The sequence below is a fragment of the Podarcis tiliguerta genome (genome assembly GCF_965153285.1).
Source record: "Podarcis tiliguerta genome assembly, chromosome: 13".
In the NCBI taxonomy this organism is placed as follows: Eukaryota; Metazoa; Chordata; class Lepidosauria; order Squamata; family Lacertidae; genus Podarcis; species Podarcis tiliguerta.
In genome coordinates, this window is record NC_139546.1 from 10583205 (window position 1) to 10608159 (window position 24955).

At 47.2% G+C, this 24955-nt stretch overlaps 1 protein-coding gene across 3 annotated transcripts in view; it reads left to right on the forward strand.

The window, feature by feature from the left end:
- Window positions 1–21913: 21913 nt before the first annotated feature.
- Window positions 21914–24955, forward strand: part of PLEKHH3 (pleckstrin homology, MyTH4 and FERM domain containing H3) — a 47451-nt gene continuing 44409 nt past the window's right edge. Inside the window, exons 1-2 of one of the 3 annotated variants that reach the window (XM_083407745.1) lie at window positions 21914–22455; window positions 23502–23615. In XM_083407745.1, coding sequence (XP_083263871.1) covers window positions 22396–22455; window positions 23502–23615 — 174 coding nt within the window. In that variant the 5' untranslated portion in view covers window positions 21914–22395. Of the gene's footprint in view, window positions 22456–23298; window positions 23616–24056; window positions 24427–24955 lie in introns of those variants that run through there. The other 2 variants (XM_083407744.1, XM_083407746.1) reach the window with 2 other exon arrangements.

Here is a 24955-nt window from a genome sequence, read left to right on the forward strand (position 1 = left end):
AGCATGGCAGAGTGGCTTCCTATATGTGTGTACAGCAGGAGCTACTGAGTGTTTTAAATACAGGGATTCTTCTTACTCTTCAGTTACACTACTAAAAAATTAAAAATCAAAAAATCAAAAAATCAATGGATGCTGTCAGCAATGAGTTGTGAGTGCTAGCGAAGATAAGAGTCCGGGAATCCAGCCATATTTACAAGATTTATTGCCCCTTTGAAGCTATGTACAAGCAGTTCAAAAGTCCGTCTTACTCATGGCGGGTCAGTTGTCCCGACTAAATTTCCTTTCGATTTTCCCCAGCATAACCACTTCCGAAGCCCAACCCCCCTCCTTCCTCTCTGACGAGAGTGACTTGGCCCCGGAATTGCCTCCCCCCTCTCAGATTCATTACCTCCTGACAACCCTTCGTCACCTTCCTCGTCCGAGGAAGAGCAGCTGCTTATTAAAGGAGGTTTTTCCCGGTAGGTGCCCATTCTCTCCCCCTTCTCTGCCTCCAGTTCCCTGACAGATGCATTTAGCTGAAGTTGCTAATGTCTCTCATTTTTGTCTGAGTGAAACATATGAACTACCTTAGGAAATTGTCTGATCCCAGTTTGTACACAGCCTTTCCATATGGCACATGCCACACACATGGGAAAGTGGTTTTTAAAATGGATTCCTGAAGGTATCATTGGTTATACCAATCTCCATGATTGGGGACAGGTGAAACAAAAGTTACCTCTGGATGAGATATCATTATACACACCTACAGTTGCAGCACCGCCCGACACCTCTTGTGCTCAGATTGTGAATTGCAGTGAGGAAGCAACTCGCTTTTCTGGACACAGGAAGGCCAACTTGGAATTGCTCACGTGTTCAACAGATTACTTTTAATTATGCCCATGTGCGCTTACCAGATGGCTGGTTTTTTATGCGTAATCAAAGAAGTTATAACTACATTCCCGCAAATTTATATGATGCTCAGTGCTGCCTCCGCAGACTGACATACGCTTCAGGTTACATACACTTCAGGTTACAAACTCCGGTAACCCAGAAATATTACCTCGGGTTAAGAACTTTGCTTCAGGATGAGAACACAAATTGTGCAGCAGTGGTGCAGTGGCAGCGGGAGGCCCTATTAGCTAAAATGGTGCTTCAGGTTAAGAACAGTTTCAGGTTAATAACAGACCTCCAGAACGAATTAAGTTCTTAACTCGAGGTAACACTGTATAGATATATTTAAATTGGTCTATGTGTTTTTCTGTTTTGTTTTGTATGTTGTTTTTTGTTTTTGTTTTCTCTTTGTTTTACTGATGGCTATGGAAGTGAGAGCTGGACCATAAAGAAGGCTGACTGCCAAAGAATTGATGCTTTTGAATTATGATGCTTTTGAATTACGCTGCTGGAGGAGACTCTTGAGAGTCCCATGGACTGCAAGAAGATCAAACCTATCCATTCTGAAAGAAATCAGCCCTGAGTGCTCACTGGAAGGACAGATCCTGAAGCTGAGGCCCCAATACTTTGGCCACCTCATGAGAAGAGAAGACTCCCTGGAAAAGACCCTGATGTTGGGAAAGATGGAGGGCAAAAGGAGAAGGGGACGACAGAGGACGAGATGGTTGGACAGTGTTCTCAAAGCTACAAACATGAGTTTGACCAAACTGCGGGAGGCAGTGGAAGACAGGAGAGCCTGGCGTGCTCTGGTCCATGGGGTCACGAAGAGTCGGACACGACTAAACGACTAAACAGCAAAATGTAGTGTTTGTTTTCTGATTTTCAGAAAGGCTTTGAGTGATGCCTGGGGGCAGATCGATAAGAGAGGAAATGAAGACAGGATTTGGGGTGTTTTTCCTCTGCTTTGCATATATAAGTGTGATTGTCGGTGTAGCCTTGCTTTTGAATGAAGTCATTTGAACTTATGAATTGGTGTGTGTATACTGTAGACTCAGTAGATGGCGATGTGTAGCCACGGACAACTATGTCATTTCTCATTCATAGCCCTCAACTCGTGATTCTTATTGCAGTAGCAGAAAAGATGCAGGTACATTGGTACAAGTAAAGATAAAATTAATACAACAATACAACATAAGATAAAAATAATAATAATACAGAAGGGAGCCGGCGTTTGTCCACAGACAGCTTTCTGGGTCATGTGGCCAGCATGACTAAACCGCTTCTGGCGCAACGGAACACCGTGACAGAAACCAGAGCGCACAGAAACGCCGTATACCTTTCTCACCACAGCCGTACCTATTTATCTACTTGCACTGGTGTGCTTTCGAACTGCTAGGTTGGCAGGAGTAGGGACAGAGCAACGGGAGCTCACCCCGTCACGGAGATTTGAACCGCCAACCTTCTGATTGGCAAGCCCAAGAGGTTCTGTGGTTTAGACCACAGCGCCACACGCATCTCCATTTCTCTGCCACAGCGGGTGGGAAAAGCTGTTTTTCATTTCTCCCTCCCATCGAGGTCAATGAGAGGGAAATTTCTCATGCCAGGCCTGGACCTTGTCCAAAGTCTTGTCAACAGGGGTGTGCCTGGGGAATGAAGTGCTATAGGATTTGGCATAAGTGTGCTCCGCCTACATCCTGCCCATACCTCCACCCTGTTTTTGATTGGTTTACTGGATTATCTTCATCAGTGGAGTTTAATATCAGTGCATCATGGGTGTTCCACTGGTGTGCATGCCATGTCCATGGGGCAACATAGCTCTGGTTCTGCTGAGCTCACTCCATCTTCTAAATCAGGGTTTCTCAAACTTGGGTGTCCAGCACTTTTGGGACTACAAATCCCATCATCCCTGACCTACTAGCTAGTGAATTTTAAGGTCTTATATATATAAAATAAATGTTCATAAATGTACCAAGCAAGCACATACATAAATGTATAAACCACATGTCTGAAACCCCACAGTAGTTATCATAACAAAAGAGTGGCCAGGATGCCCAGGTAATCCAATCAGGTAACCTGGCAGACAGGATAAAGACAAGGCACTCAGATTTCTGTTGTAGTCCGCCCCTTTTCTGATGTATATATGATGTACTGGGAGGTGGTCTTGGGCTACACCCCTTCTGTGATGTATGTATGATGTATGGAGGGGTGGTCTTGGGCTCCAGTGTGGGCAGTTCAAAAGTCTATATAAGGGCTTGTGCGTACGGTTCGGGGTCCTCCTCCTCCTCTCTCCTGCATGTGGGGGGAGCACCCTGTTGCAACAGCTTTAATAAAGATCAGGCTTACTAACTGCTTTGCTTCTCAATATTCTCTGGTTGGCCTCTGTTATTTTCTCTTACCGATGGAGAACCTAGAAAGGACTCTATAAGGGCTCTTGTGTACCCCATAAGGGAAAGGGAGCAGTTTTTGTTTACAACACTAGGGATGATGGGACTTGTAGTCCAAAAACTGCTGGACGCCCAAGTTTGGGAAACACTGTTCTAAAGCCTTTCAGCCCATGGATCTGAGGTATAGGATCATACTCATTAAATTTAATTTGAAAGTGCTAATAAGAACTCATATACTTGTGCCCCATAGTATTACAGTGGTACCTTGGGTTACATACGCTTCAGGTTACAGACGCTTCAGGTTACAGACTGCGCTAACCCAGAAATAGTACCTTGGGTAAAAACTTTACCTCAGGATGAGAACAGAAATCGCACAGCGGCAGTGGGAGGCCCCATTAGCTAAAGTGGTACCTCAGGTTAAGAACAGTTTCAGGTTAAGAACGGATCTCCGGAACGAATTAAGTACTTAACCCGAGGTACCACTGTACTTTTGACAGGTTTGGATAACAGAGAGAGAAGGGGAGAGAGAGCACGTCTTTCGTTTTTCTTATTATTTCTTCCTCTCTTTTTTTAGTAGTATTTTATTCCAATTTCAAAATATCATTCCTGGCTCGGTCTGAAAATTTAAGCTGACCGGGTTATGATTCACACTGACTTAAATACCTGTTCCTGAATTATCATATGCAAGGCACCTGCAAAAATAAAAAGGATGTGAAACACAGCGTGGACAAGAGAGGAACTTGTGACTGGGCAGAGGAAGCTTTGTAAAGAATGGGTGACCAACTTCTGCATTCTCAGGGGCCGCTCTGTTCCCCACAACCAGGTCCCATCGTGACACTGGCAACATCGTACAAATAAGCAGGGCCGGCCCTGCTATTAGGCAGAGTAAGGCAGCTGCCCTCCCTGGAAGGGAGGGAGTGGCCAGATATTGGAGGCCTGTCCTGTGCCCTCTAAGCTAGCCAGCCTACTACCTTCCAGCACAGCGGAGAACATTGCTCTGTCACCAACACTGAATTAAGGCTGCGTGCACACTATATAGCACATTTGTTTTTTGTTTTGTCCCCAATTTTTTTTTATTGGTTTTCACAATATTATAAACAAACAAACACACAAGACAAACAAACATAAATCATAGCCTTATTGAAAATTACACTTATTAACTTTGTTAAGTGACTTCCTCGCTTCCCCTTGGTTGAATTTCATTGCATGTCCTTTTAACGGTTTTCCAAATCCCAATTCTTATGAAATTTAACTTAAACATTAACATCCTTAAATCTTCACATTATGGAATTAAACATATTAATTCATCACGTAACATAAATAAAATCCTCAACCAATTAAGTATCTGCAAACTGTTTTCAGTTAATTTAACTTAACATATTTAACTAAATAATCATTAAATTTGATCCACTCTTCCGGATACTCCTCCTCCTTCTGGTCGCAGACTCTTCCGGTTAGGTCGGCTAGCTCCGAAAAATCCATCATCTTCATCTGCCATTCTTCTATTGTTGGTAATTCTTGGGTTTTCCACTTTTTAGCTAACAAAATACGAGCAGCAGTTGTGGCATACAAAAATAATTTAACATCTTTCTTGGGCAATTCCAAACCTGTTATTCCAAAAAGAAAGGCCTCTGGTTTCTTTATAAATGTATATGTCAACATTTTTTTCAATTAATTATGAATCCTTTCCCAGAAGTCTTTCATCTTGGGACAGCTCCACCACATGTGATAAAAAGTTCCTTCCTTTTCTTTACATTTCCAACATAGATTGTCACAGTTATTATATATCTTTGCTAAATTTACAGGAGTCAAATACCATCTGTAGAAAGAAGCTATGTAGCACATCTCCCCCTTCCAAGAATTCTGGGCACCATCAGTTTGCTTAGGTTTGCTTGGAATTGTAACTCCATGGGGTAAACTACAGCGCCCAGAATTATCTGAAGGGGGAAATGTTCTTCAAATGTGCTTTAGAGGTATTGTGAGCCCACAGCCATGAGTTCAAATGCCAGTCCACTTGCGTTCTGCATGTGGAATGGGGTGGGGATCCTTCAACTAATACAGCAAAATGTTTGGGGCTGAACCCCTGCAAAGAATTCACCATGACTGGCGCAGAGCTACATGTAAATGCTGATTACATCCATGTTGCCAAGCCCGTGATTAGGGCAAACATGAAAAAGTGGAATATGTCTTACAACCTGTATTTCCCCCCCTCTTGCGAGTGAAACTGCTGGCAAACTTTCCCCCGTGTCATCGAAATTTGGTGAAGCCACAGGGGCAGCTGGTTCCGGGTTTAAGCGTAAGGGACCTCTTGGGAACATGGGCCCAAAGTTGTAGAAAGATGACCAACCAGAATTTGGCTGATTGGCAGGTGGTGGCATTAATACAGTGGTACCTCAGGTTACATACACTTCAGGTTACATACGCTTCAGGTTCCAGACTCTGCTAACCCAGAAATAGTGCTTCAGGTTAAGAACTTTGCTTCAGGATGAAAACAGAAAATGTGCTGCGGCGGTTGGCAGGAGCAGGGACCGAGCAACGGGAGCTCACCCCGTCACGGGGATTCAAACCGCCGACCTTCTGATCAGCAAGTCCTAGGTTCTGTGGTTTAACTCACAGTGCCACCCATGTCCCTGATAAATGTGGTACTCTACATCTTTTTAACTGCTGCTGTTTTCGCGTTTTGGGTGTTGGAGTTCGCTTTTATTGACGCATGAGGATTTACGTAGTGCTGTCTTGTTTTTATGTGAGCCGCCATGAGAGGGTTTTGCCCCCAAAGGCAGCCGGCCATTTCAAATAAACAAGGAGCCGGAGAATAAGGGTGATGCCAGAGGGAAGAGATGGTATCCGCCTCCGCACCCCACCCTCCACCCCAGCAAAATTCCAGAAACCTTTCCCTAATAAAAATGACAAGCAGAAAACCACAAGGCTGCCTGTAAAAATTTAGTCAAGGGCTAAATTAGAAGCAGAGAGCGTAGGAACATCTGGCCGTAGATAGATGTTATTGTGAGAATATAAAAAGTGAGTCACATCCGGCAGTTTTACAAAAGGTCCAAACTTTTATACTGCGGAGAAAAGTAGGGGAGCAAGGGGGCAAAGCGTTGGAGCATGGTGAAGCCTGGGTCATGCCGTGCAAAAGCCACAGGTTCAAACTATTGGCTCTTTTCTGCGACATGCAAAACTGCCCGCTGGTGAGAGGTCCTTGCCAGCCTTTCCAACTTTGAGAAGGGCTCTGGACTGGTTTGTTTTCAGCACAGAGCATGAGGTTCTTAATATCGGGTTTGTGGGTTCAAAGACCTACGTAGGTGAAAAGATTGCTGCATTGCAGGGGATTGGACTACAGTGGTACAGTGGTACCCGGCAAGACGAATGCCTCGGAAGACGAAAAACCCGCTAGACGAAAGGTTTATGCAAGTAGATAAATAGGTACCGCTCTGGCGGGAAGGTAAACAGCATTTCCGTGCGCTGCTCTGGCTCGCCAGAAGCGGCTTAGTCATGCTGGCCACATGTACGCCGGCTCACTTGGCCAATAAAGTGAGATGAGCGCCGCAACCCCAGAGTCGTCCGCAACTGGACCTAATGGTCAGGGGTCCATTTACCTTTACCTTCACCACATTTATCAAGTCTTGAAAGAGTCTGTACCTTCCTTCTAGTGCTCCTCGAACCCTTCTCCTTCTCCCCGCTTGGTGAGTCCATCCTTCCTCTCTGCAAAACCCAACTTCTCATACCCCCATCAACACCCGAGTCACAGTTAGTCCCATTGCGCTGATAGGGCAACTGAGCTGGAGGAGTAAAGTTACTTAGGGGTGAATTCCCAGTGAGGGATTAATTTGCAAGCGCATTGTCGAGATGTTGCAACCGGGACATTGGTAACCGGGTGGTTTGTTTCACATTTCCTCTGGAAAGGGTAACTCCAGATTAAATGTCAGTGGAGGCATGGGCACTCTGATGCCAACCACATCATGCGGGTGCTGCAAAAAATATATATGCATAGATGAGGGGCACCACCCCCACAATAAACACCCATCCTTGCTCTAAGGCAGGCATCCCCAAACTTGGCCCTCCAGATGTTTTGGGACTACAACTCCCATCATCCCTAGCTAACAGGACCAGTGGTCAGGGATGATGGGAATTGTAGTCCCAAAACATCTGGAGGGCTGAGTTTGGGGGTGCCTGCTCTAAGGCATTCAGTTAATACAGTGGTACCTTGGTTCTGAAACGCCTTGGTACTCAAACGCCTTGGTTCCCAAACGCCAAAAAAACCAGAAATAAGTGTTCTGGTTTTCGAATGTTTTTTGGAAGCTGAACGTCTGATGCGGCTGTCAGCTATTGTTTCTGGGACGCCTGCACCAATCGGAAGCTGCGCCTCAGTTTTCGAACATTTCAGAAGTCAAACAGACTTCTGGAACAGATTGTTTGGCGCTTTTGTTTTTGCTATTTGCGCTTTTGTTTTTGAGGCTTTTTCGGTTAATTTGTTTTTGTGACTGAGTGGAACCCAGTTCAACTACTGATTAAATGAATGACTGTGTGACTGCGGAAATGGATAAAAACAAACAATGGCTATTATCAGTCCAGGTAAGAAAAAACGTTATTTTTAATTTTTATCATCTACAACACTGTCTTATTCTTGCTTTCATCTGATGGATCAATTGTCTCGTTAGAGAGTAAAATTCATGTTAAATTACTGTTTTAGGGGTTGCTTTTAAAAGTCTGAAACGGATTAATCCATTTTGCATTACTTTCTATGGGAAAGCGCGCCTTGGTTTTGGAACACTTTGGTTTTGGAACGGACTTCCGGAACGGATTAAGTTTAAGAACCAAGGTACCACTGTATAGTATTTTCCATGGAATCCTGCTGCCTTTATACTGTTCCAATTCCTTGCAATGTTATTTTCTGTTTGCTTGCATTTGTGTGTAAGTGTCGGTTTCTGCTCTTCCATTGTTTTCTTCATATGGAAGTCAGGATAGAGATTAGTTCCAGGCAGGGCTCTTTTATCTTTTGCAACAGCTGCATGGCAGGCAAAATTTCAACCGGCACTTCTGCCTGATGTTGCAGGCGCATGAGGCAAGCCAAAGTGGCTAACAGATTGAGATTGAATCCTGACAAGACAGAAGTACTGTTTTGGGGGGACAGGAGGCGGGCAGGTGTGGAGTATTCCCTGGTCCTGAATGGGGTAACTGTGCCCCTGGAGGACCAGGTGCGCAGCTTGGGAGTCATTTTGGACTCACAGCTGTCCATGGAGGCGCAGGTCAATACTGTGTCCAGGGCAGCTGTCTACCAACTCCATCTGGTATGCAGGCTGAGACCCTACCTGCCTACAGACTGCCTTGCCAGAGTGGAGCATACTCTGGTTATCTCCCGCTTGGACTACTGCAATGCGCTCTACGTGGGGCTACCTTTGAAGGTGACCCGGAAACTACAACTAATCCAGAACGCGGCAGCCAGACTGGTGACTGGGAGTGGCCGCCGAGACCATATAACACCGGTCTTGAAAGACCTACATTGGCTCCCAGTACGTTTCTGAGCACAGTTCAAAGTGTTGGTGCTGACCTTTAAAGCCCTAAACGGCCTCGATCCAGTATACCTGAAGGAGCGTCTCCACCCCCATCGTTCTGCCCGGACACTGAGGTCCAGCACCGAGGGCCTTCTGGCAGTTCCCTCACTGTGAGAAGTCAAGTTACAGGGAACCAGGCAGAGGGCCTTCTCGGTAGTGGCGCCCTCCCTGTGGAACGCCCTCCCACCAGATGTCAAAGAGAACAACAACTACCAGACTTTTAGAAGACATCTGAAGGCAGCCCTGTTTAGGGAAGCTTTTAATGTTTGATGTATTACAGTATTTTAATATTTTTTTGGAAGCTGCCCAGAGTGGCTGGGGAAGCCCAGCCAGATGGGCAGGGTATAAATAATAAATTGTTGTTGTTGTTGTTGTTGTTGTTGTTGTTGTTGTTGTTACAGTGGTGCCTCGCAAGACGAAAAGAATCCGTTCCGTGAGTTTCCGTTCCGTCTAGCGGTTTTTCCGTCTTGCGAAGCAACCCTATTAGCGGATTAGCGGATTAGCGCTATTAGCGGTTTAGCGGCTATTAGCGGCTATTAAAGGCTTAAGGGATTAGCGGATTAGCTGCTAAAAGGCTATTAGCAGCTTAGCGCCTTAGAAAAAGGGGGTGGGGAGCAGAAAAAAATCGCAGGAACTCGCAAGACATTTTCATCTTGCGAAGCAAGCCCATAGCAAATTCGTTTTGCAAAGCACCTCCAAAACGGAAAACCCTTTCGTCTAGCGGGTTTTCCGTCTTGCGAGGCATTCGTCTTGCGGGTCACCACTGTATATTATGTAGGCAAGCAAAACTGCACCTGTTGAACTTCGGCTTGCTGTACAGCTGCCCAAAAGCACGGGGCCCCAGCCACCCCAGGGTGGGGCGATGGGCCAGTAAACCACTGTACACGGCCGTCCCCATGCTGCGTTTCTGCCTCTTTCAACCCATCTGAACGCTCCAGGCGACCTCGCGTTGACAGCAAAGCAGCCAAGCCGGTTTGGCTGCTCCTAAGCGAGAGAAGACGGAGCAGGCCTGAAGATGCCCTGCCTTCGCCTGCAGGGTTTGGATTTGTCGCCTACCTACCAGCATGGCAGCTATGGGAGCAGAGAATCTAGCAGAATCCCTGATCTAAGCCTGCAGAGTGAGGGGTGGGGCGCCTGCCAGCGTTTAAAGGCCAGCAGGATGTGAAGGGGGAAAGGGGAACGGGGAACAGGAACTTGTTCAGAGCCTCATCCCGTCGATAAAGTTGCGGCAAAGGAAAAGTCATGTCAAGGCAGCCCCGCTCAGGCAATTCCCGGCACGCTCCTCACCTGCCGTGCTGCTTCTGCTAAGGATGAAGTGCTGTTGTGGTGGAAAGGGGTTAAGTTCACTGCATGTACAGTGTTAGAGGGAAATATTATGAAAATGATGTATAGATGGTACAGTGGTACCTCAGGTTACATACGCTTCAGGTTACATACGCTTCAGGTTACAGACTCCACGAACCCAGAAATAGTGCTTCAGGTTAAGAACTTCGTTTCAGGATGAGAACAGAAATCATGCTCCGGCGGTGTGGCGGCACCAGGAGGCCCCATTAGCTAAAGTGGTGCTTCAGGTTAAGGACAGTTTCAGGTTAAGTACAGACCTCTGAAACGAATTATGTACTTAACCCGAGGTACCACTGTACTCAACCCCTGTAAAATTAGCAAAGATATATCATAATAGTGATAACTTATGTTGGAAATGTAAAGAAAAAGAGGGTACTTTCTATCATATGTGGTGGACCTGCTCCAAGGGAATAGACTTCTGGGAGAAGATTTATAATGAACTGGAAAAAATGTTGAAATATACATTATTACGAAACCAGAGGCCTTTCTTCTTGGAATAATAGGTTTGGAATTGCCCCCCCAAAATGTTAGATTGTTTTTGTATGCCACAACTGCAGCTAGAATTTTGTTAGCTAAGAACTGGAAATCACAAGAAGTCCCAACAGTGGAGGAATGGCAGATGAAGATGATGGACTTTTTGGAGCTAGCTGACCTGACTGGAAGAGTCCGCAACCAGAAGGAGGAGGAATGGATGAAATTCAAAGAATATTTAGTTAAATATGCTAAGATAACTTAATTGGAAAAACTTGCAAATACCAGATAGGCTTAGGAATTAAATATGTGATGTTATAGAATAATATGTTTAGAGTTAAAATGAAAAGAAAGAAAGATGTTAAGTGATTAAGTTAATTTTATGAGAAATCTGTTTTGGAAAACTGTTACAATGATATACAGTGGTACCTCAGGTTACATACGCTTCAGGTTACATACGCTTCAGGTTACAGACTCCGCTAACCCAGAAATAGTGCTTCAGGTTAAGAACTTTGCTTCAGGATGAGAACAGAAATCGTGCTCCAGCGGCGCAGCAGCAGCAGGAGGCCCCATTAGCTAAAGTGGTGCTTCAGGTTAAGAACAGTTTCAGGTTAAGTACAGACCTCCGGAACGAATTAAGTTCTTAACCTGAGGTACAACTGTACACTGAAATTCAGCCAGGGGGATTTGAGGAAGTCACTTAACAATGTTACTAAGATTGGATTAAGTACAGTTAAGATCTGTTTGTTTGTTTGTTTGTCTGTTGAAATTTTTTGTAAAATCAATAGGGTGGGGGAAAGGGGTGAACGGCTAAAGAAAGATATGCCCCACTTCCGAATCCTACAAAGGCTGTCCAAAGTTATTTAGTGCCTAAGAATGTTACAGCATGCTCTCCAACATTAAAATAGGGACGTCTTAAGGGAAAGCGGGACATTTTGGGGTCAAATCAGAAACCGGGACGGCTTCCGTAAATCCGGGACTGTCCCTGGAAAATAGAGATATTTGGAGGGTCTGGACCAATGGCCCACCTAGTCCAGTACCCTGTTCTCACAGTGGCCATCCAGATGTCTGAGGGAAGTGTTGTAAATGAAATCTGCCCTTCTTCCCTTATGGGGTATCCATTAGCCCGTATAGAGTCCTTAAGTGGGTTCCCGATTGGTAGGAGAAAATAACAGAGGCCAACCAGAGAATATTGAGAAGCAAAGCAGCTAGTAAGTCTGATCTTTATTAAAGCTGTTGCAACAGGGTGATCCCCTCACAAGCAGGAAAGGAGGAGTACCCAGAACCAAGGTGTGCCTGCCCTTATATAAAGGTAAAGGGACCTCTGACCATTAGCTCCAGTCATGGCCGACTCTGGGGTTGTGGCGCTCATCTCGCTTTATTGGCCGAGGGAGCCGGCGTACAGCTTCCGGGTCATGTGGCCAGCATGACTAAGCCACTTCTGGCGAACCAGAGCAGCGCACGGAAACGCCGTTTACCTTCCCGCCAGAGCGGTACCTATTCATCTACTTGCACTTTGATGTGCTTTCGAACTGCTAGGTTGGCAGGAGCAGGGACCAAGCAACGGGAGCTCACCCTGTCACAGAGATTCGAACCGCCGACATTCTGATCGGCAAGTCCTAGGCTCTGTGATTTAACCCACATCACTACCCGCGCTGACATTTTAAATTCCCTGCCCTGGAGCTCAAGACCACCCCTCCATACATCATACATACATCACAGAAGGGGTGTAACCCAAGACCACCACCCCACAAACATCGTACCTACATCACAGAAAAGGTGATCTACAACAGAAATTTGAATGTTGTTGTTTTTCATGTCTGCCAAGTTATCTGATAACGCCTTATCTGACTGCCTTTCCTGGTAGTTTGGCCATTCCTTTGAAATGGTGATTACCCAATTCCTGAGACAACGGGAAGGTTCCCTCACCCCCTCCCTCCTTGCAGAGAAAACATTTGGTCAATTTGGGAGTCAAAATGGTTTCAGGGCGGTCTTCCTGTGCTGCTCCAGGCATGTGGTCCACATATCTATGTATGTGCTTGGTTGGTACACTTATGAACATTTATTATATATACAAGACCTTAAATTTTTTATTACAGAAGCCCACATGCGTGCAACGGCGCTCTCCCCTAGTAGTGCTCCACAACAAGTTTACAGTACACAGGAAATACCAGGGCCATCCCAATACATTTTGGTACATTGTTCTGAGAAGGCGGCTATGGGCGATGAGCTCCTTGTAGGCTGGATTTGCTGCCTCTGCAGATTCTGCCACCTGAGGCGGTTGCCTCACCACACCTCATGTGTCTGTCGGTCCTGGGTACTGCACAGTCCTCGTGGAAAGAAGCATAGCTGTCATCTTACAGATTTGAAAATAAGGGACCAGCAGCCTCAAAAATAAGGGATCAGCAGCCAAAATAAAGGATTTTAGTCAGCCAGCAGCCAAATGAAGCCTCAAGCGGTGGTTCCCACAGCACAGCAACCCAGCAAAGGGGATGCAGCAAGGAAAACTACCGTCACCTCTCCGCTGGGAAGCGCTGAGCAAAGGCGAGTCCCCAGGCAACGCGGCCGATTTGATCGGCACAAGGCATGCAAGCTCCACTCCCCAGTCGTTCTTGGACTCCTTATTGGGTGAGCAACGCAGCCAAGCAACACAGTTGGAGCCTCCCTCCCTGGCCGGGCAGGAGAGGAGCTGCTTCCTTTGAAACCCGGGAAATTTAAGGGACATCATCAATAAGGGACAGCAGCGGGACACAGCGCTGGGATAAGGGACTGTCCCACCAAATAAGGGACGCTTGACAGCTATGGAAAGAAGTGATGAGTAGTTTTGTTTTCCAGGAGTTTGTTGCTGGCCCAGTCACCTTCTTCCAGTGCATTGCAGGGAACACCACCAAAGAGCACCCCAGGAGAGGCAGCAGACTAGGCCTTGCCCTCCAGCAGCCATTGAACATGTCAATACCTGCTCACGAGCATCACTGTTGTTGTGCGGGCTGGGAGCAGGCACCAGGCAGAGTCGTGGGCAAGTGTTGGTAGGGTTTGGAAATCGTTTTTATTCCATTTTACAAATATAAATTTATAACAAATCCAAATACATATCCATATAAAGAAATTACTCTGAATCTCACAACCTCCCCTGTGGATCCTAATGTCAACATTTTCAGCTGCCATCTATGTTTTATATCTGTCTGAATCATCCATAGTATTTGTTATATTACAAGTGAGATTACAATCCTACTAATATTTCCATCTGCTTACAGTGGTCTCCTAAGTAAATTATAATTTTTTCCCCATTCTTTCTTAAAGTTTTTGTCTTCTTGGTCCCTGAGTTTTCCAGTCAGTTTTGCCATTTTGGCATAGTAGAATCTCTGGTAGGGATTCTTTCTTCTTTCCATCTCTTGGCTAATAGCATCCATGCTGCTGCTGTCGCATACATGAAAAGTCTTTTCTGTTCCTTTGGAAGATTGATACCTACAATTCCTAACAAAAAGGCTTCTGGGTTGTTGTTTTTACAAACGTTATTTTACACATTTTTTTTAGTTCATTATATATCATTTCCCAGAAAGTCTTTATTACCTTACACGGCCACCACATATGATAAAAGGTACCTCCTTTTTCTTTACATTTCCAGCAGGTATTTGTACTTGTTCTATACATTTTTGCTATCTTAAAAGGTAAAGGTAAAGGGACCCCTGACTGTTACGTCCAGTCACAAACGACTCTGGGGTTGTGGCACTCATCTCGCTTTACTGGCCGAGGGGGCCAGCATTTGTCCGCAGACAGCTTCCAGGTCATGTGGCCAATATGACTAAGCCGCTTCTGGAAAACCAGAGCAGCACACGGAAACACTGTTTACCTTCCCGCAGGAGTGGTACCTATTTATCTACTTGCACTTTGATGTGCTTTCAAACTGCTAGGTTGGCAGGAGCAGGGACCGAGCAACGGGAGCTCACCCTGTCGCGGGGATTCGAACCGCTGACCTTCTGATTGGCAACCCCTAGGCTCTGTAGTTTAGACCACAGTGGTACATCATTTTCATCTAATTTTCTTTCAGCGTAAAACATGCCGTAAATTTCAGATCTGTTTTCCACAGCCTTTCCCAATCTGCAATCTGAATGTTATACCCCAAATCCTTTGCCCAGTGTATCATTACACATGTAATGTATCCTTGCAGCAACCAGGCAGAGTGGTGGGCAACTATTGGTGGGATTTGGAAAACAGATGCCCAAGGTGTGAGGGTGCCCTTTCCCCAGCACGGCAGAAAGACCCAACCACTGTTGTCTTCCGAATGAGAAACGGGGTGTCTGTGTGAGGTGTCCTCTTCTCCTTCACCTCTCACAGGAAAACGTCCTTGTGGCTGGTGCTGAAAACAGGTGCTGGGCCTGAGCGATGGCTTTCACACGCAGCTTCCTCTTTCCACGAAATCCCCGCCCGAGGAACATCCCCACTGTTGTGGGGAAGCGGCCTTCCTAAGGGGGGACTTCTCTTTTGATTCATTTCCTGTGGAAGACTAGACTCAAGTTCCCAGGCTTGCCACTTCCCCAAACGGCTGCAAGTGACAAGAACTAGCACGGTTTAGCACCAGCAGATGGACTTCTATTTTCCCAGAGGGGACGTCAGGGGCTAGGCTTGCTTTGCAAAGTCAGATCATAGGCCCCCTTGGGAGACTAGATGAAGGAAAAGGTACCCCTTACCATTAGGTCCAGTCGCGGACGACTCTGGGGTTGCACTCTCATCTCGCTCTATAGGCCGAGGGAGCCGGTGTTTGTCCGCTTCCGGGTCATGTGGCCAGCATGACTAAGCCGCTTCTGGTGAAACAGAGCAGCGCACGGAAACAACATTTACCTTCCCGCCAGAGCAGTACCTGCCGTATTTTTTGCTCTATAAGACTCACTTTTTCTCTCCTAAAAAGTAAGGGGAAATGTGTGTGCGTCTTATGGAGCGAATACAGGCTGTGCAGCTATCCCAGAAGCCAGAACAGCAAGAGGGATTGCTGCTTTCACTGCACAGTGATCTCTCTTGCTGTTCTGGCTTCTGAGATTCAGAATATTTTTTTTCTCGTTTTCCTCCTCCAAAAACTAGGTGCGTCTTGTGGTCTGGTGCATCTTATAGAGTGAAAAATACGGTATTTATCTACTTGCACTTTGATGTGCTTTCGAACTGCTAGGTTGGCAGGAGGTGGGACCAAACAAAGAAGAAGAAGAAGAGTTTGGATTTGATACCCCGCTTTATCACTACCCGAAGAAGTCTCAAAGTGGCTAACATTCTCCTTTCCCTTCCTCCCCCACAACAAACACTCTGTGAGGTGAGTGGGGCTGAGAGATTTTAGAGAAGTGTGACTAGCCCAAGGTCACCCAGCAGCTCCATGTGGAGGAGTGGAGACACTAACCTGGTTCACCAGACTACGAGTCTACCACTCTTAACCACTACACCACGAAGGGAGCTCACCCCATCACAGGGATTCAAACCACTGACCTTCTGATCGGCAAGCCCTAGGCTCTGTGGTTTACACCACAGCGCCACCTGCGTCCCAGGGCTTGGGAGACGGGAAGTCCTAAATATCCGAGTACATAAATGTTTCCTCTGGGCTGGAACACTGTGGCCATTGAACTATTAACCACCTCAGGTTGGTCAATCCCTCTCCGCTCAGTATAATAAGCCAAGAAGGCAAGGGTTTGAGCATACATTAGGTGTGTCCCCATTTGTCCAGTCACCTTGGTTACATCCTCAGGCCTTGGCAACTGAAATCCACCCAACGGAAAGTAGAGCGGGTGAAACTATGGAGACCTCCAAATACGGATTCCACGGTTGCGTCTGGGCAGACATGGGTTGTTGTTTTCTAATCCTCTGTGAGCTTTGAGAACATGTCACAGAGAGCCCTCTAGGGTTCTGCAACGTCCCCAGGCAGGCCAGATTGCAAAAAGCCCTGAAGGAACCACAAAAGCTTTGCTGGGGGTGGCACTGCAAGGATGCAATGGCGCTGGAAAATAACTGCTTGGGCTCCCACTAGCGTCTCCAATCAGTCTTCTTGCGCTGCAGCTATCTTCCTTCCTGCGTGGTTGCCCTTTGCTCCCTAAATTACCAAGGAGCCAGTTGGGATAAGCTAAGCGGAAAAGGGTGCTGAGGAGGAAGAGTGTCAAAGGCCTGACTCATCTTCATATTCTGCAGAGTGACTTGTGCCAGCTGCGGCAACTGGAAATTCCCCAAGGCTGTCTGGACTCCTGGGGGTTCCATGAGCCTCCTGGGATGGACCCCCCCCCCTTAACCAGCAGATCCATCTCAGCAGAGGGGACTAGATGCAGGGAGACTAAGAGCGCCTCTGGACATGCGAACCATGTGTAGGAAACTTGTGAAGCAAGCAAATCAGGACGAGCGCGAGGCAGAAGCTCGTTGTCAACCACCCCATAAACTAGTCAGAAGGAATGCTCGATAAAGACAGATATGATCTAAGTACCTGTGTCGACTTTTGTGCAAGCAAATCAAGATGAACGCCCAGTGAACAGGCCATCTGGAAGAGCCCTAAACCTCAACAGGAAGCAATTTGATCAGGGGTTGGCAAGGCTTACCTCTCCTGGGCGGTTCACTCCAGTGGAGATCCCTCCATGACACCTGCGTCTGCGCAGACATGATTTCGGCGTCTGCGCAGATGCGATTTCCGGCGGCGCGAAAGCGAGTCCCTGTGCCACGCCGGTTTAGCACAGTGTTGAGGGACTCGGCGAGTGGGCAGCTCAGTTTGGGGGCAGCTCGTGGGCCAGTTAAATGACCCCCATGGGCCTCTTGCAGCCCATGGGCCTTAGGCTGCCGACTCCTGAATTAGATCGACAGAGGGAGGATTTATTTGGCTATAGACACTCTATGGACAAATACGAAAGAAGAATACAGTGGTGCCTCGCAAGACGAAAAGAATCCGTTCCGCGAGTCTTTTTGTCTTGCGGTTTTTTCGTCTTGCGAAGCAAGCCCATTAGCGGATTAGCGCTATTAGCGCTATTGGCAGTTTAAGGGCTATTAGCGGCTATTAAAGGCTTAAGGGATTAGCGGTTTAGCTGCTAAAAGGCTATTAGCAGCTTAGCTCTTTAGAAAAAGGGGTTGGGGAGCGGGGAAAAAACCTCAAAAATTTTCGTCATTTTCGTCTTGCAAAGCAAGCCCATAGGGAAATTTGTCTTGCAAAGCACCTCTGAAAACGGAAAACCCTTTCGTCTTGCGGGTTTTCCGTCTTGCGAGGCATTCGTCTTGCGGGGCACCACTGTATACAAAATGGATGAAGGCAATGTGAAAAATTTAGATGTGATATAAAAATCCAGAAGAAGGAAGGAAGGGAGTCAGCTCTTAGGAGCAAATATAAGTGTAAAATGTAATACAGTATGTGTATGTGGAGTACATTAATGAAAACCAATAAAGAATATTATGAAGGGGGGGAAGAATTAGACTGACAGAGATGTCAGAATACCCCACTCCCCACCCCCCTTCAGAAGTAAAATGTGTGACGAGTTGGTTTTTATTTGTTTGATCAGGGATGTTGGAAGCCCTCTCTAGTATCTTTTTTTAAAAAAGTGGGGTGCACACCTTTGAAATAAGTCAGTACCCTCGGATGGCTGTCAGCTAACCACAGATGCACCTGTTCGGAAGGGTTAATCACCTGCAAGACACGATGTGCGCACCAAACTTCAAGCGCATTTGAATGCTTGCAGGTGCCATTTGAAAGGGTGTTTCTCGATCGCGCAGTCTGCTTGTGTGGCGCACTGCGACTTTTCACGGCTGCAAAAGTAACAGGGTTTACATGCAAAGGGGGGGGGGGAGAGAGAGCGTGCGACGGTTAAAATTCCACTGGGAGGAGAGTCTTCAGCCCAGCCAGACAAGTGTGGGAGTGAATTTGGCAGGCCTGCATTTCCTCTGTCCAGAGCTCAGCCCGAACCCACCCAGTTGTTCTGAGATGCTGCTTGACCCAGCATTTACGCCAAGGCGGGGGCAAGCGGGTTTAACCCCTGCTAAACCTTAACAGTGGGAGATGTTAGGAATCAGGAAGACTAAAACTAGGCACTGAGCCTAGCAAGCTCATGCTTAATACTGCTCACATTTTTATCAACAAGTCTGAAGGCTTAGAGTCGTTCAAAATCAAGTAGTAAAAAAATAAGAAATTTGAAAGCCTTGTTTGTGTATACAGCGGTACCTCTGGTTACATACTTAACTTGTTCCGGAGGTCCGTTTTTAACCTGAAACTGTTCTTAACCTGAAGCACCACTTTAGCTAATGGGGCTTCCTGCTGCTGCTGCGCCGCCGGAGACAGATTTCTGTTCTTATCCTGAAGCAAAGTTCTTAACCTGAAGCACTATTTCTGGGTTAGCGGAGTCTGTAACCTGAAGTGTATGTAACCTGAAGCGTATGTAACCCAAGGTACACTGTATATATAAAAGCAGTGCTTTTTTCTGGGGGAACACAGGGGTACGTATACCTCTAATCTTTTTCTGAATCTTTGTACTTTTGTTCCTTTACTGTATTTATTTTCCCCGATTTGAACTATAAAATGGTGGTTTTCTTGAATCAAAATGAGAGTACCCCTAAACATTTTTAAAGAAAAAAAGCACTGTCTAAAAGTGTGTGTTTCAGTTTTACTAAGTAAAAACAGGAGGTTTCCAGCCAGAAGTGGCATTAATGAAAAATATGGTATTTTTCAAAAGTGTCAGGGAACAGTGAACAAGAGTCCACAACAAAATGTTGCAGTTTGCCCTGGTTTGCATGTGTGAACCTGATCCTGTGGCTGAATTGGTCGGGCAAGGGGGAGAGTTAGTATCAAAGGAAGGAGTCTTTGTTCTAACTTGGGTCTTACTTCAAGTTTGTATGTTATCTGTGTTTTAAGGTTCTGAACGTTTAAAAATGCAACCAGTCTGCATGCAAGTCACTGGAACAGGAGTTCAGCATGTGACTGAGTGACTGGTTCCACCTGGAAGTGCAAAGAGGCAATTTAAGTAGACTGACCTTTGCTGCAACCTGAGAGGTGTGGGGAATTTTTTGAGTGGGGAACCAAACTAACCTCAGCCTCACCTGCAAAATTAACAGTACACTATATGGGCAGGGCTGCTGTAGACTATTCTCACTGAAGCCCTCCAACCTGCAATACATGTATAACAATGAACGCGGGTGGCGCTGTGGGTTAAACCACAGAGCCTAGGACTTGCTGATCAGAAGGTCGGCGGTTCGAATCCCCGTGACAGGGTGAGCTGCCGTTGCTCCTGTCAACCTAGCAGTTCAGAAGCACGTCAAAGTGCAAGTAGATAAATAGGTACCACTCCGGCGGAAAGGTAAACGGCGTTTCCGTGCGCTGCTCTGGTTCACCAGAAGCAGCTTAGTCATGCTGGTCACGACCTGGAAGCTGTATGCCGGCTCCCTTGGCCAGTAAAGTGAGATGAGTGCCGCAACCCCAGAGTCGGTCACGACTGGACCTAATGGTCAGGGCTCCCTTTACCTATTTATGCTGCAGAATTGCTGTGTACAGTTCGACCCACAATATGGGGATAAAAAAAAGAGTTTTCTCCCCTCCCCCTGCCCAAAAACAGGCAGCATCCTGTGTCCTCACCCCAAAGATACTACAGACTTGGCGTTCCCCTCAGCCTGCCAACACCTCCCTCTCATGTTCTTTTGACATCCTTCCCTGAATATTGGATCTGTTAAGATTTTGAGAGATACCAAAAGCTCTGATCCCTGCAAAACAGATACGCATCCAAACCAGGGATGGTGGTGGAATCTCGGGGCATAATTCTTTCAGAAATCCTTACATGGAACTGGCGGAAATGACTGGCAGAATCCGAGACCAGGGAGAAGAGTCGGTGGAAGAATGTTAGAAGGATGCTGGAATGAAGTTATATGGCTTTAGCAGAAATGTAATAAAGACTTAAGTAAAAGTGGATTGATAACGGGATAAAATGAAAAATTTAAGGTTAGACTGTTAAGATAAATTATAGAACAAAAATTGAGTAAGATGGAAAGAATTTGCTGAAATAGTTAATTGAAATAAAATACAAAAAAGGGAGGTGTGAGGAGGTCGATGAAACAAGTTAATGAAAGGTAAAGATATGGAATATTGGATGTGTGTGTTTAATGTGTTGTTGTTTTTTCATTTTTTCATTTTTTTTGTATTGTATTTTTTTATTGTAACTATAATGTATGTTTTGTTAAATTCATATTGTTTCTTCTTCTTTCTTTTTCTTTTTTCTGTAATTTCTAAACCTCTAATAATTTTTTTTTAAAAGAAATCCTTTCAGAGTCAGCTGCCGTGGATAAACTGACCAGGCAAGAGATGCCATTCCAGGAATCTACTTGGCAGCAGCCTGGGCAGCAGTGATGCCATCAGGGGAGCACTGCGGGAGGCCAAAGTCCAAGCCAAATTAGCAACAAGGCCCACAAATGCAGCAGGCTTATCTTACTACATTTTGAAGCCCTTATTTTCTGTCTAAATAGTGGGGGGAGGGGTCCTTAGGACCATACAACTAAAATGACCAATTGCACCTTAGCTGTTGGGGGCAACTTAACACAGTTTAAAGGTAAAAGGTAAAGGTACCCCTGCCCGTATGGGCCAGTCTTGACAGACTCTAGGGTTGTGTGCCCATCTCACTCAAGAGGCCGGGGGCCAGCGCTGTCCGCAGACACTTCCGGGTCACGTGGCCAGCGTGACAAGCTGCATCTGGAGAGCCAGAGCCGCACACGGAAACGCCGTTTACCTTCCCGCTAGTAAGCGGTCCCTATTTATCTACTTGCACCCGGGAGTGCTTTTGAACTGCTAGGTTGGCAGGCGCTGGGACCGAACAACGGGAGCGCACCCCGCCGCGGGGATTCGAACCGCTTTCGATCGGCAAGCCCTAGGCACTGAGGCTTTAACCCACAGCGCCACCCGCGTCCCTTAACACAGTTTAGCTACCTATTAATATCATTTTACCCTCCTCTCATGCAGAGTTGCAAAAATTCTGAAATATGATTCAGGAGATCCATGACAGGGTTTCTTTATATATTTCTTTTAATATTTCCCAATTAAAAGCAGCTATGGAGGCTTCAGATTTTGACTGCAGCAGTGGCACTGGGATAGGTTTCACTCCCCCCCTTAAAAAAAAAAAGCCCACCTGAGCCCCCTAAATTGGGTAGGGGCATGGTAGGGGCATGGTCTTTTATCTGAAAAATGGCACAGGGGGAGATATAAAAACCAGGTTCCCTGCAGCTGTTTGAAAGCAAAAACCACAAACCGCAATTTGAAATCTTCCTACATATTTTAGATCAGTCTGCAACAAGCTGCTTAGAAAAATGTACCATCAGTGTTAAAATTCCATGCTGTTCTGCTTTCTTTTCCACATGAGTAGCATGTAGTATAAACAGAGCAAGAGGTACACTCAGAAACACATTTTTTTAACATCAAATGTGAAAATGGTTGTTTTGAATACGGCAGAATAACAAAGACTTTGCACAGTGCTGTGTTGGAATTTGTCCTCCAGTTACTTGATTTTTCATCCTCTGCAAAAAAAACTAAAAATTGTTACTTTATTTTTTGCATCATTCTCAGGGTTCTTTAGAAATTCAGTGGCTGCGAGGTTTGGAGCCTTCCTTACTGCTGAGAGGTGGAGAAGGGTGGTGTATGTTTTTCTTTCTGGTAAACATTTCTCAAGCACATGTACAGCCTCCTTGGTTTCCCACACTTCCTTACCCCTCTCACAAGAAAGATTGCCTCATAAAGGTTTCCCCTGAGCTCTAGCTGAAACTTGGGCACCTGGGGAGGCTGCAAGGTGCAGACTGCTGGTGAGATGATTTGTCGACTGAAGGAGCTGTCATACAGGAATATCCTTGGCCACCTCAGAGGTAAGGTAAGTGCAACAAAAACCATGAAATTCACTACAAAACCCCTCACATGCAACTTGTTTTCTCATTAGTTGATGGGAAAAGCTGATGGGTGAAGGAAGAGGCAGTTGCAGAGCTGCTGCCACCGCCTTTGAAATGCAAAGCCTAATAAGAGCCCTGTGGGATCAGGCCAAGGAAACCATCTAATCCACATCCTGTTTCCCACAGTGGCTAACTAAACGCCTCCAGGGAAACTCAAGAGCAGGACGTGAAGTCAACAGCCACCCTTCCCTACTGCTGGCTAGCCTAGTATTTAATCACATAGCACCTCCCAACACGGAGGCTAATTAATAGTTGGGTGACTGATAGCTGTTGATAGACTTGTCTTCCCCAGTCGAATGTTTCGCAGCTTCTCTGGAGCTACCACAAAGAACCTGATGTGCCTAAGAGTTCTTAATTTCTGTAATGCAGAAGGATTTTTAAAAATGAAAATTGCCAGGCCTTTGGCTGGCCTATATACAGTGGCGTAGCGTGGGGGGTGCAGGGGGGGCCGGCCGCACCGGGCACAACATCGGGGGGGCGCTCGCACTCGCAGCTCTCTGCCTCTACCTGGCTCAGTGCTAAATTCCACGGGTTAGGGGGCGCAAATTATTTGCCTTGCCCCGGATGCTGACAACCCACGCTACGACACTGCCTATATATAACACATTCCTTGCCCTGGGACCCTGGGAATATAGAAAAAGCGAGTCTGCCCATTCTCAGAACAACTCTCCTCTTTTATTATGTTCCACATCTTTCAGGGCTTGTCCAGACCCTCCAAGTGTCCCTATTTTCCAGGGACAGTTCCAGATTCATAGATGCTGTCCTGGTTTCTGATTTGATCCTGGAATGTCCCACTTTTCCTTAGGACGCCCCTGTTTTCATCGGAGAAATGTAGGAGGGTATGGAGTTAGGCGACCCCGGAGCCAAGGAGATAAGTAACTATACAACCTTTAGGTGATATCTCATGGCAGCCCTACATAAGGAAGTTTTTCTGGTTAACGTTTCATTATGTTTCTATATATGTTGGAAGCTGCCCCGTGGACGTCCATCTCTCCATCGGGGAATGTTGGAAGCTATTCGGCGTGCCAAGCCTGCCTTCCAAATTCGCCAGGAAATCACACATTTCCCTCCATTACAACTCCAGGTGTGTACTTAAGAGGGAGCCGGTTAACGCCACTGCGGCCGGGGAACGAAAACCTCTGCATATGCTCAGGAGAACTGCGCCTCTTGTTTCTCGCGCAGAAGCCTCCCTGCTGCCATACCAGAGGCTCCGGTTCACTCGGATCGAGACCCCCCCCCCAACTCGCCACTGCGCTTTCCCTTCTCCGGCCGAAGTCGGGAAAAGGCGCAGCCCCGTCTTGGCGGCGCTTTCTGAGCCGCCCCGATCGCTCCACCCGGCCCCGATCCTTGAGTTTTGGCACCGGACCGGAGCCCGCCCGCCTGCTTTGCCTCCCGCTCCGGGGCAGAGGAAAGCCGAGCGCGCCCCGGGCCTGTCTCCCTCTCCAAGCCGGTCCGCGTGACGCATCCGGCTGCCGGCCCCCCGGAAAGGGCGGCTCCTCCCGGGGCAACCGGCGGAGCTGGGCCGGGACGCGCTCCTCCTCCTCCTCTTCTTCCCCAGCTCGGGCGCGGGGGCGGGGAGAGCCGGGGCGGGGCGAGAGCGGGCTGAGCGAGCGCGCCAGACGGCCGGGGAGCTGCGCGCCGGGAGGGTCCCTGTTTGGCGTCTCCAAACGCGCCCTGGGCGCACCGTCCTTTCCTTGGCTCGCCTTGCGCGCGCGGATCGAGGCTCCCGCGGCGAGCTCAGGCGCCGGATGCCGTTCCCCGGCGGCTTGTGGTGGTTGCTGTGCTGCAGGCAAGGCTTCACCTTGCTCCGACGCGACTATGGCGAGGCAGGCAAAGGGGGGGCGGACGACGACGAAGCCGAGGAGTCCTTCGAATTGCGCAGCAAAGGCGACGAGGTGAGTTGGGCAGCTCCCGGAGTTACTTGCTGCGCCCTGTTCCCGCCGGGGGGGAGGGGGCTGCAGTTTCTGCAGAGCTTGCCGGCAGATCTCACTTTTATTTTTTTAATATCTTGCGCTTTTGCGACCCTAGAGGAGCCCGCGTGCCTTACCTCGTCCCCGCGCCCCCGATACCCGGGGGACGGACGGACCAGGAGGACAAAGTGTTCTGAACGCGCCTGGGACGTAAATTCGCGCAGGTTAGCTGCGGGTTCTCCTTTGGAAGCTCTGTCCTGTGCGTCGGGGGCGGGGGGAGAGAATTGCTCGCTTTACTCAGTGTAAAGGAATTCGCTTGAAACGTGTTCGGAGGCTTTAGTGAGCCTTGACTCATGCAGCCCTGGACCTGCGTTCTTGATTTGCAAAGGAAGGTGGATTCATGGAGGACTGGCGCGGTAGAAATCGGCGCATAAACTTCTTTAGGCGCTTTTGCACCTAGGATATATGCTCTTTGGGGCCGATCTAACCTGCAGGATAGCACCCCCGGCCCCAT